This window comes from Hemitrygon akajei, chromosome 8 (assembly GCF_048418815.1).
Source record: "Hemitrygon akajei chromosome 8, sHemAka1.3, whole genome shotgun sequence".
Classification (NCBI taxonomy): domain Eukaryota; kingdom Metazoa; phylum Chordata; class Chondrichthyes; order Myliobatiformes; family Dasyatidae; genus Hemitrygon; species Hemitrygon akajei.
This window is the reverse complement of record NC_133131.1, coordinates 118125177-118137898: the sequence shown is the minus strand read 5'-3', so window position 1 is coordinate 118137898 and position 12722 is coordinate 118125177. Positions and strand designations below refer to the sequence as shown.

At 42.1% G+C, this 12722-nt stretch overlaps 1 protein-coding gene across 2 annotated transcripts in view; it reads left to right on the top strand.

The window, feature by feature from the left end:
* The first annotated feature begins 1850 nt into the window (after positions 1 to 1850).
* Positions 1851 to 12722, top strand: part of LOC140732188 (shugoshin 1-like) — a 28862-nt gene continuing 17990 nt past the window's right edge. The window contains exons 1-4 of one of the 2 annotated variants that reach the window (XM_073054449.1): positions 1851 to 1957; positions 6310 to 6393; positions 7839 to 7994; positions 8077 to 8267. In XM_073054449.1, coding sequence (XP_072910550.1) covers positions 7853 to 7994; positions 8077 to 8267 — 333 coding nt within the window. In that variant the 5' untranslated portion in view covers positions 1851 to 1957; positions 6310 to 6393; positions 7839 to 7852. Of the gene's footprint in view, positions 1958 to 2087; positions 2299 to 6309; positions 6394 to 7838; positions 7995 to 8076; positions 8268 to 12722 lie in introns of those variants that run through there. The other variant, XM_073054450.1, reaches the window with a different exon arrangement.

Genomic DNA, 12722 nt, shown 5'->3' with positions numbered 1-12722 from the left:
TTGCTATTACAAAGGAAAAAGTGCTAGGCAAACTCTAAGGTCTTAAGGTGGATAGGTCACCTGGATCAAATGGGTTACATCCCAGAGTCCTGAGAGACTTTGCTGAAGAGATAATGGATGCATTGGTCATGATCTTTCAAGAATCACTTGATTCTGGCACGGTCCTGGAGGACTGGAAGTTTGCAAATGTCACTCCACTCTTTAAGAAGGGAGCAAGAGAAAAAAAGAGGAAATTATAGGCCAGTTAGCCTAAAGTCAGAGGGTGGGACAGTGTTGTAGTCTATTATTAAGGACGAGGTTTCGAGGTACTTGGAGACTAATGATGAAATAAGACAATGTCAGTGTGGTTTCTGTAAAGGGACAACTTGCCTGCCAAATCTGTTAGAGTTCTTCTAGGAAGTAAGAAGCAGGGTGGACAAAGCAGAGGGAATAGGCAGGAAAGGTGAAGGAATGTAAGGGGAAAGCATTGTGTAGTAGAAGAAGGTGGAATCATGAGAGAGGTGATAGGCAGCTGGAGGAGGAGGCAGAGTGAAACTGGGTTAAGGGAAGGGAGAGGGAGGGAATTATCGGAAGTTGGAGAATTGGCTCTCTGGTAGAAGGAATAAAGCTGTAGACAATTTTCTAAACAGGGAGCAAATTCAGAAATCAGAGGTGCAAAGGACTAGTGAGTCTTCATGCAGGCTTCCCTAAAGGTTAACTTGCAGAATATAAAAGCAAGGATGTAATGCTGAAGCTTTATAAGGCACTGGTCAGTCCATACTAGGAATGTTCTCAGCAGTTTTGGGCCCCTCATTTAAGATGTGCTGCCTCTGAAAAAGGTCCAGAGGTTCATGAGAATGATCCTGGGAATGAAAAGATTAACGTATGAGGAGCTGGGCGGATCTCATTGAAACCTATTGAATATTCAACAACCTGGATAGAGCTGAAATGGAGAAATTCTTTCCTATAGTTTGGTGGGGGCGACCACTCTCAGAATAGAGAAATGTCCCTTTAAAACAGAGACAAGGAGGAATTTCTTGCCTACCCATTGTAATCAGGGAATTGTAATGATAGTCGATACCTTGGATGTTGATATAGGAGAGGTCAACACCTTTGGTTTGACATTTGGAGTCAAGTAGGAATGCTGAAGATTACAATCAGATTAGGTTTAATTTTATTAAGGAGGGGGGTGAACTTGATAACCCACCAGTGGATTTGGAGGATTTTACGGTGACAATTTTCGTGATAGTTCTGCAATATTTTATTTAAGTTTGATTGAGATAGTCTCTATCTCAAGAACAGGAAGAGATAATTACTGTCCACACCACCATGAAATTTCGGTTACAACTTCCAGTTGGCCAAGACTGCACTGGTGCATTGCAGGCCACTATACACTAATAACACTTTTAACAACTTAAATTTAGTAGTGCACGTTCCTACCCAAATAATCACTTCTTATACCGATTTGAATAACCTAAACAGATTGTGGCATGCCATATTTATATTGTGTACAGTATATAGTCAAATTTGCTGTTTTTCATCAAAAATAGGAAAGGATTAGGAAGGAATAATGACGGGTTTTAAATTGTTTAATGTGCTGATGGGAAGATATTTCCAGGCCAGGAAACGCCTTAATGGTGTTCCAGCGGTCCCCCTGTGGAAAATCTAACAACCTGAGAAAAAAACAAAACAAGGCCAAATGAAGCAGAGAGATATCGAGGGTCCTTGCAAATCGTCAGTAAACTTATTCCAACATCGAACTTAACAGCATTCAAGCCAGAGTTCGCGTCCCCGGCCCAGCGTGATGTCATACGTTCGGCTTTCAGAGAGCCAATCAGATGCGGCCGTGGCGGAATTTGAATCGATTGTTTGGAACATACGGCGGACGTGACGGTTGAGGAATGTGGTTGCCCCAGTGTGGACTCGGGTAAAATGGCTGTGTCCGGAGCGGTACGAATAGCGGGTTCGGATCTCTGTTGTAAGTCCATTGTACATTGACTTACCCTTGTTGCTCGCAGATCGCCGATACCCCACCTCCCCAAACCAACTGTGTCGGGGGTAACTTCCTATGCGTACTACAAGCCCTCAGTAGGTTTATCACCTTCGTGTTGGGGTGCCTGGCCGACCTGTTTACAGAGGTCTCCTGGGTGGGGAGCTGTGTCAGCGCACAAAGGTAATGGGAAACGCCCGTGGATTCCAGTGTGCAACACGTGAGGGCTAAATGTTTATTGTCACAGCGGAAAACTTTTCAATGCACTGTTGTAATCATTTTATTACAGCAGAGCCCAGTGAAATAATGGAGTGCAGACAGATAACGAGGTAGGTAGATTGTGAGCCAAGAGTTCATCCAGTACGGGGATTATGCCACTAGAACGCAAGTTGTAAAGCTGGTGGGATGAGCTTTAAGGCTTTTGTAACTTCTGCGATTGGGGGCTATTTGATTATGTTGATCGCTTTACAGAGACGGCGAGAAATGTAGATGGAGTTGGTTTCTGTGATTAAGCGGGGTTGTGGGCACAGCTCCGGAGTTTCCTGTCACGGCAGAGCGGTTATGGACGATGGATCCAAAAAGCTATGACGCATTGACAAAAGCTGGTGAGGGTCAAAGAGGGCATGACAAATTTAATTAGCCTCCCGAGGAAGCAGAAATGCTGGTGCACTTTTTTAAATTGCTTGTGGCTTCTTTGTGGTTGGATTAGGGCAAGCTTAGTGATGTTTTCTCCTAGGAACTTGAAGCTACTAACCCTCTCGATTTACATAGAAATCTACAGCACATTACACACCCTTCAACCCACAATGTTGTGCCGACCATGTAACCTACTCTAGAAACTGCAATTATCCTACCGCATAGCCCTTTATTTTTCTAAGCTCCATGTACCTATCTAAGAGTCTCTCAAAAGACCCAATTGTATCTGTCTCTATCACCTTTCTGGCAGTGCATTCCACGAACCCACCACTCTCTGTGTAGGAAAACCTACCTCTGATAGCCCCCTTGTACCTATTTCCAAGCACCTTAATACTATGTCCCCTCGTGCTAATTTTCAAATCCCTGCACAGTTTTAATTGATTAAATTAGAATGGTGACAATTGAACCACTGTAGTTCTGGCCATTGTAAGGAATGCTGTGAACCATAGATATGGCACAGCAAAGCTTTAATAGAATGTGGCTTCAGATTTGATTGGTTTCCTGTTATATATGTCAGCAAATAATTTCTTTGCTCATGCGATACTCAAGAGTAAACTATAAACATGTGTACAAAACAACAGAATGGTGCACAGATAGTGCAAAAGGGAATTCTAAAGTGACAACAACAGAACAAAGGAGGTAGAATTGAGAGTGAGAATGTGACAGCATCATTGGGAAAGGGATGCAAAAAAGCTGATTGGTTCAGATGTCTGATAGCAGTGAAGAAGTAGCTATTTTTGAGTCAGGTTGTCTGGGTTTTCAGCCTCCTGTGTTTTGTCCCAGAAGGTAAAAGAGGGAAAATGGAATGGCGAAGATGGCAGGCATCTTTGATACCATTAATCTTCCTGATTAATGGACTGGATGGAAGGAGATGATGAAGCCTGAGGTGGATTGGGCAGATTTTACTACTCTGCAAGTTCTTTAGTCTGAAGCAGAGTACTTTATCAGTCTGAAATGCAATCCATTGGAATAATTTCTATAGTCGATCTGTAGAAATTCAAAGGAATCTTCATGGACAAGCAGAATCTTCTTGGATGCCTAAGAAAGTATGTACACTGATGCGCTTTCTTGATCGTGCACCAGTATGGAAGGTCCAGGTGAGATTGCTGTTGATATAGATGCAGTTTTGGTTTGGAGAGGTTGAAATTGTTGTCAGAGTAAAGAAATTAAATTAATTTGTACATAATCATTACTGGGCAAAATGGAGTAAATAGATGGAAGTTATTCTCAATAGCATTTGCTATTTCCCAGTCTTGAGGAACCTTTCCAGAAGCTACAGAATTTTAGAAAATGAAAATGAATTCATCGATACTTGTCACCATGTACAACACTGAGATTCTTTTTCTGTGGGCATACTCAGCAAATGTAAACAGGATCAATGGACAACGAATTGTGCAAATGCAAATATAAATAGCATTTATACTCAATAATGAGCATAAGCAATTGCAGCAATGAACTATGAACTTTAATATTGCCAGTCCTCCATAAGCCATCATTGACCAGAAACCCAACTGGTCCAGCTGCTTAGAATTATATGGCACAAAACAGGCTCTTCAGCCCAACTTGTATATGCTGACCAAAATGTTTGTCTAAGCTAGATGCCATTTGTTTGGATGTGGCCCATATCCCTCCAAATGTTTTCTATCTAAGTACCTGGCCAAATGTTTTTTTTTAAACATCGTAGATGTACTCGCCTTCTAGCTTTCCTTGTCAACTTATTTCATATGTAACTCCCAGTTGGGCTAGCGGCTTAATATAGGGGATGATAGTCTGCGGCCTGGCCAAATTTAATAAATCTCATCTGGGTGGATGTTGCGTGATGTGTCCCCTGTTACAAATCAGTACTATGAAATAACAAACGTACACAATATGCAGTTAAACAATTGAGCTTTATAATTCTTAATTTGACTATCTGGTTAGTAAAGAAACAAAAAAAAGACAAGGGCCCATTCTCATGAACAGTCTAAACATTGGAACTCACTGATAGGCCATTCGTCCACCATTGACCTCCTCTGATTGTCGCTGACCTTTGGATCCTCGCTCCAAGTCCACTCCGTCTGGAGGTCTACCAGCTCTCTCCATTCTCTCCTCATCTCTCCCCGGCAAAAGACCGCGAATTCCCGGCTCCCAGACACACAAGAAAGAGCAACATCCTGCTCATTGGCTAACATGCCCCATTATCTCTAGTCATAACCCAAACATTGCTGCTACAGAGGAGCCATTACATTAGCAGTGAAACCTTAGAGTGTGAAGAAGTTGAGAAGTTGCCCTTGGGTCCTTTTTAAATCTTTCCCTTTTCACATTAAATGCTGTGGCTCCAGAAGCTGGTCAGAGACAAGGTATATTATGATAAATGGTCACTTTCCAATACTTCAAGAATATTTAGTTGCCAGTCCTGACCTCCTCTTACTCTCTATCACCACCACCACCGTGTTTCTGTGATTGCAAAGATATGGTAGTTCCAAGTGCTGGCCCATGCTCTAAACTCAACACATACAACATGCTGAAGGAATTCAGCAGGTCGGGCAGCATCTGTGGACATGAGCAGTCAACGTTTCGGGCCAAGACCCTTCGTCAGGACTAAAGAGGGAGGGGGCAGGGGCCCTATAAAGAAGATGGGAGGAGGGTGGGAAGGAGAAGGCTGGTAGATGCCAGGTGAAAAACCAATCAGAGGAAAGATCAAGGGGTGGGAGAGGGGGAGGGGATAGGCAGGAAAGGTGAAGAAGGAATGTAAGGGGAAAGCACTGTGTAGTAGAAGAAGGCAGAATCATGAGAGAGGTGATAGGCAGCTGGAGGAGGAGGCAGAGTGAAACTGGGTTGGGGGAAGGGAGAGGGAGGGAATTATCGGAAGTTGGAGAATTCGATGTTCATGCCAAGGGGCTGGAGACTACCCAGACGGTATATGAGGTGTTGCTCCTCCAACCTGTGTTTGGCCTCATCATGGCAGTAGAGGAGGCCATGTATGGACATATCCGAATGGGAATGTGAAGCAGAGTTGAAGTGGGTGGCAACCGGGAGATCCTGTCTGTTGTGGACGGAGCGGAGGTGTTCAATGAAGCGGTCTCCCAATCTGCATCGCGTCTCACCGATGTAGAGGAGGGAGCACCGGATGCAATAGATGACCCCAGCAGACTCACAAGTGAAGTGTTTGAGGCCCTGAATGGTGGTAAGAGAGGAGGTGTAGCACTTAAGCTTGCAGGGATAAGTGCCAGGTGGGAGATCTATAGGGAGGGACATGTGGACCAGGCAGTCACAGAGAGAACGATCCCTGCGAAAAGCGGAGAGGGATAGAGAGGGAAAGATGTACTAGGTGGGAGATCAATGGGGAAGGACGTGTGGACCAGGCTCTAAACTCATCTGACTGGCCTGTAATATTCCTTACATTAAAGTAAAAGAAATTGAGCACTCTTTCCTTCCCAACCACTACACTGTTTCTATGTTTCCCACATCCTTATAAATTAACTTTAATCCTCCAAGGTAGAGTTGTAAAATCTTCCTGCAAGGTTATTGGCCCTTTCCAGTTTTGGTGTGTTTGTCATTTTTTTAGATCAGGAATTGATTGTTGAGATTTCTGTACAGTTTTGTGGAAGCCTTGTCTTCAGAATTATTACTTGATTCACTCATTTGATTTTTGTTTCCCCCAGGAATTGTATGGAAGCTAATGGAATCAGCACATCTTTGAATGGGACAGGTTTGATCAACTTCCTGGTCTATTTCTGTCTGTAAAGGTAGGAAACAATGGTGTTATGAATATATCAGAAATGTAACTACATCTGATGAATGAAAATTAATATGGTCAGCATTTCAGATTATTTACAGGAGAAATGTGTATGAGTGATTTTTATGGACTAAAATATTAATTTGGAAAGTTGAAAGCATCAGAAAGAACAAATACAAAAGTACAACACAGAAAATGCTGGAGTAACTCGGAAGGTCTTGACCATTGTTTTGTCTTCATAGAAGCTGGCTGGCATACTGGCTTCCCCCAGCATTTTGTGCATGTTGCTCCAGTTACCATCGTGTGCAGTCTCGTGTCCCAGAAGAATATCAGTGATGCTGGAAATACCCAGCGGTTTGCATCAGAATATGGGAAACATTAGAGGTGTGGCAGATTTTAAGAAGATATAAGCAGGGAAAATTGGCAGGGGAAGGAAAATGGTGGGTACGGCGGGAGAGAATAAATGGCAAATGACTAATAGTACAAGTGAAAAGATTGTTTTAAAGGAGTAAAAAGAAGCAAACCATAGTTGTGCATCTATATATCTTGTCTACTGTCTGTACATTTTGATATTCCTTGTGTATGCAGTCAGCTATTTATTCTAGTTGTAAAGCATAAAACAGCAGATGCTAGAAATGGGGGTGGGGGTAAAAGAAACTTGTAATTACTCAGCAGGTCAGGCAGCATCTGTACAGAGTAAAAATTTTGAGTTGATGCTCTTTCAGTAGTTCTGGGGAAAATTGTTTGAACTGTAATGTTAAATCTATTTCTCTCATTTTGTACTATTTGTTCTTTTAGAACTAGAAAAAGAGCCTTTAGGAGAATTGTTTTCTTGGCTTAACAAACTATCAAGTAGATTGTGGTAAAGCTGGGAAATGGTTTGCCCCAACACTGGACACTTTTGCTCAAGTTTGGCTTAGAAAAAATCTGGTAATGAATTCAAAGCTCAGCTTTCACCATCAGACTCTTGACAAGTCTTTGGATAGGACAAAAAACTGACTTGAGGGTCATAAGTAAGTAGAGAGGAGAGTTTTTCCAACTACATTTGAGATTTTTCAAATATAAGTTGGATTCAGAAACTCAATGCAAAGTGATTACAGATGTTAATCATTAAAGAAGTGCTTAGGAATTAGAGCAGCATACACTGTATATTTAAGTGAAAATAATGTAAAGTATAAAAATTAAGGGAAGAGAAAATAGAAATTAAATGTTCCCAATTCATTCTCTTTACACAAAGCTGCCCGTTTCTCTAATATGATCTATTGTGCATTTCCCATTCCTTTGATCCACCATTTAAAAGTAGATTGGGATGAAAATATTTATTTCAGCTGGGCAGATTGAAATATTTGTTCTACATCTACAAAAAGAAGCACAAGGAACAAACTTTTGTCACCACTTTTTCTTGTAACTGTAATAATGTTTCATATACTTTTTATTTATAACCAAATCTTAAAGGATTGAGAAGGAAGATGGCTTATGAAAAATGTTGGAAGGTCCCTGTCCAGGAAAATCTGGAAGCTATCAAGGAGCGCATGAAAGAGAAACGGAATCAGGCCAAAGTCAACAGAGCTAAGCAAACTTTGAATTCAAAAGTTAATTCCAAATTACTGAGTAAGCATGGAAATTTATCTCTGTAAAACATTCAGTTTCAGTTTCTAGCAAACCTGCTTACTATTTTCTTTTAATTTGACAGATAAGAACTCTTTCATTAAAAGTATCCAGGCAAACAATCAAAGCCTAGCTTTGTCTCTGGAAGCAGTAAAGCAGAAACTGAGAGATGCATCGGATATCATATTGTCCTTGAAAAAAGAACGGCAAGCGATGATATTCTACATTCTTATGCTAAAGAAGCAGGTTGAAAATTATAACCTGAAACAAGATAAGGTATCCCATTCAACTACAAGCCTATTCATTTCATTTGTAATTTTTATTGTTTATTGCAGATGTTTCAGTTTCTACGGTATCTTGAAATGAAAATGATTTCAAATCTATTTGAACTTTTATCAGTGGAGTTTATGAATGTTTGTGATCTGACAAGACTTAACAGCAAAAATAAATTGGGCATATGTGATATGATTAATTTTTACTCTTAGAAAACATTTTAGCTTTGTTGGAATGGAAGTAATCATGTGGCCTTTTAATTTTCAGAAAGGTATAACCACATCTGACCATGTAAAGATTTAGTAATCTTCAGGGAGTGGTCGACTGTTTTTCCTGGAGGGAGGGGCGATGTCGGTGTTGATCAGCAGGGAGAAGTATCACTTGCCATTTAGTAACAATGATTCTTCAAAACTGACCAAATAACCATAGAATTCTAACAGATAACAAATCAAAGTGCAAAATGTACAATTCTAGCGAATACGTTACAGTGTGCTAAATGAAGGTTGGAGCATGCTGTTTGTTAGGTTTTGAAGCTAAATTTTTCTAAACTTTTTTTTGGAATTATTTTAAGATAAGTTTGTTGAGTCACTGTTGCTATCATCAGTTGTTTTACAACCTGAATTTGCAGCATGTAATAATATTACTGCAACTTTGTAACTGTTTTGATGTTTTTTCTCTGCATGCATTTTTAACTACGGTATGATTCAAGTGTAATTTTATGTTAAATATTTTCTGAGAAGAAAGGAATAATGCCATCTCTACTTGTACAGGTTTCCCCCACAATCCAAAGGTAGAGCGTTCCTATGAAACTGTTTGTAAACCGAAATGTCGTAAATCGAAGAAGCAATTACCATTAATTTATATGGGAAAAATTTTTGAGCGTTCCCAGACCCAAAAAATAACCTACCAAATCATACCAAATAACACATATACACCCTATATAAAGTAGAAATATTGTATGTACGGTGTAGTTTCACTTATCAACATCGGGAAGACAGTGAGCCAAAATTGATTTAGAGGAAAAAATCAGCATGTACATGCATGTACACGCATACACAAACAACTGCCCGCACAAGGTTTCACAGTCATTGTAGTCTTTCTCGGGATAAACACACGTTTAAAGTGGGCGTCTTTTTCGTAAAAGCGAAAATCCTCTTTGGTTAGCGAAAGCAGGTACTAATGTAGGTCTTTTGTAACAGCGAGTTGTCGTAAAGCGAACGTTCGAAAAACGGGACACCTGTATATGAAATGAGATTTCTTTGTAATGCCTTTTTGGTAAATTTAGAAGAATATTAAAAATGGTTATTTAGTTAGGGTTCATAAGAAACATTTTGCAGTTTGCAACAGTACAAAATCTCAGGATCTTTGAGGAAAGAATTGGTCTCGAATAAATTTTGTTTCTTAATCCTCCAACAGTGGCCACTGAGTGAATGTCAGAATGAGAATCAAGTTTAATATCATTGGCGTATGTCGTGAAATTTGTTATGCAGCAGCAGTACTTTGCAATACATAATAAATCAGTAAATCATTGTTAAGAAGTGTATATTAAAGAAAGTTAAATAAGTAATGCAAAAAGGGAGAGGGGAGCGATGAGGTAGTGTTCATGCTCCTCAGCCCCCCCCCCATACCAAATGGTGATGCAGCCAGTTAGAATGCTCTCCACAGTTCATCAGTAGAAATTTGCACGCGTTATTGGTGATATACCAAATCTCAAACTCCTAATGAAGTTTAGCTGCTGCTGTGCAGCTATATGTTGGGCCCAGGATAGATGCTCAAAAATGCTGACATGCAAGACCTGAAATTTCTCACCATTTCCACTACTGATCCCTCTGTGAGGACTGGTGTGTTTTCACTCGTCTTACCCTTTCTGAAGTTCACAATCAGTCTTGGTGTTACTGATGTTGACTGTAAGGTTGTTGCTGCAACACCACTCAACTAGCTGGTATATCTCCTCTATGCCCTATTATCAGCATCTGAAATTTTGCTAACCATAGTTGTGTCATCGGCAAATTTATAGATGGCATTTGGGCTGTGCCTAGTGTTGGGCTTGAAATTCTGCCCTGTGTTCATTTAGGAAGAGAGACAACCAACACCGGAATATTACAAAACTTGGATTTATTGCAGAATTCGTAACTGGCACAGCGAATCCACGGAGTCGCTGGAGAAGGCGCGTTCTGACTTCCCCTTACAATCTGCTCTTATTTATACCCCTTTTCCCCCCAGCACAACCCCCCGCTACATATTAGGTAATATCGGGCACTTGTGTCCATCTTATTGGCCCGATGCCATACACTCACGAGTTACCTGTTTCTTTTGTTTACTGAATCGCGTGACACTAGTAGTTTCGGTGTAGCGGAATCCCCAGTTTCGCTTCCCTCCTCCCTCGCATTCCGGTCTCCTAATATTACGTGAGCCACTCCTGACCTGTAATGGCAGTCTCGAATTAACCCTAACACTCCCTCCCTTGGCCTCCCAGAGGCCATATCCCTTACAATCTTTTCCGCGGCTGCCGGGATCAGGCAGGGAGGTGAGCGTTCCCCGGCACTCTTTGGCGTGTCCTCCCTATTTGCTTATCCTGATTTGTCCGACCTAGGGTCACAAAATATGGGTAGGGGTTCCCTAAACATCCGCAATTTTTACAAGTAGCATGCAACATTTCAGAAAACTTATTCAAGAACAAATTCACAATCCCCCCCTTGCCATGGTCCATTTCAGTCCGTGTCCTCCCATAGCGCGTCCGCTTTCCGGGAGGGCCGTGTCCTCCCCTTCCACTGGGAACAAGGGTGCCTGGTACGCCGGTGGAGGTCCATTCTTTCCAGTCAAGGCTCGATCTATAGTCCGGATGACTAGGGTCCTGATACAGGGTATGCAACAATAACCACACGTGATAAAGATAGCAATTGAAATAGACAGTCCTAGAGCCGACTGTCCCAGAAACGCTCCCCACTTGCCAGAGGTCTTATTTAGCCAGTAGAAAATGATGCCAGTTATTGTCCCCCTCCCTTCTTACCTTTTAATGCCCTGTTGGAGACCTCGGTGACAGAGTATGGACCATGCCACCGTTTTCCGTTCCAGGTGAGCTTACCCGGGCCTTGGAGGAACACTTCCACTCCTACCTTGATGGTGTCCGACCTCTGCGGCTGCTCACTGTTAGATTATTGAACTCGCACAGTTATCAATTTTACCATATTTCTAAAAACTCTCATATACTCTGTTACTCAACACGCAAATGTCTGAGTTTTGGTAACTCGAGATTGAAGTGCTCCATGGCTCCCTAGTACACAGAGAGGATCAAATGTGGGACGGTCGCCTTTCAAAACCTGACCTTCGCGTGGGAGATTTCTCCTCTTAACAACCAGTCTAAGTATCCCTGTGTACTACGGTGTACCGCGACACTTTTCTCCTCCTCACTCCTGAGACTTTTATGCCCTTCGTGGGCGGCGGGTACCCTCACTCAGAAAACTTTTCCACGGGCGGAGGATCTTCCTAAAAACAGATAAGAGTTAGTACTTACCAGTCACGATTCTGCACCGGGAATGATCTCTCCCAGGGTAATTTGGGGTTGGTGAGGATCCGTCAGCAGACAAGATCTAACTCGGTGATTTAACTATCTAGTGGAAGCCTTCGATATAACAGGCACTTCCTGACCTTAGTCGAGGTTGCGGCCGCAAGTTGTCTGCTGTCGGACCCGCCAGCCTGTGTTGTCTCTCCCTCCCCACGTCGGGGTCACCAAATGTTGGGCTTGAAATTCTGCCCTGTGTTCGTTTAGGAAGAGAGACAACCAACACCGGAATATTACAAAACTTGGGTTTATTGCAGAATTCGTAACTGGCACAGCGAATCCACGGAGTCGCTGGAGAAGGCGCGTTCCGACTTCCCCTTACAATCTGCTCTTATTTATACCCCTTTTCCCCCCAGCACAACCCCCCGCTACATATTAGGTAATATCGAGCACTTGTGTCCATCTTATTGGCCCGATGCCATACACTCACGAGTTACCTGTTTCTTTTGTTTACTGAATCGCGTGACACTAGTAGTTTCGGTGTAGCGGAATCCCCAGTTTCGCTTCCCCCCTCCCTCGCATTCCGGTCTCCTAATATTACGTGAGCCACTCCTGACCTGTAATGGCAGTCTCGAATTAACCCTAACACTAGCCACACAGTCATGGGTGTAGAGAGAGTAGAGCAATGGGCTAAGCACACATCCTTGAGGTGTGCTAGTGTGGATTATCAGCGAGGTGGAGATGATATTTCCGATTCTGCACAAACTGTGGTCTTCCAGGGAGGAAGTTGATGTTCCAGTTGCCGAGAGTGGTATTGACGCCCAAGTTTTGGAACTTTTTGATCAGAACTGTAGGAATAATTGTGTTAAATGTTCATGGTCTTCTGCTGCTGTGGCCCATCGCTTCAAGTTTCAGCATGATGTGCTTTTAGATCTGTTGTTAGCTTGAATCAGTCT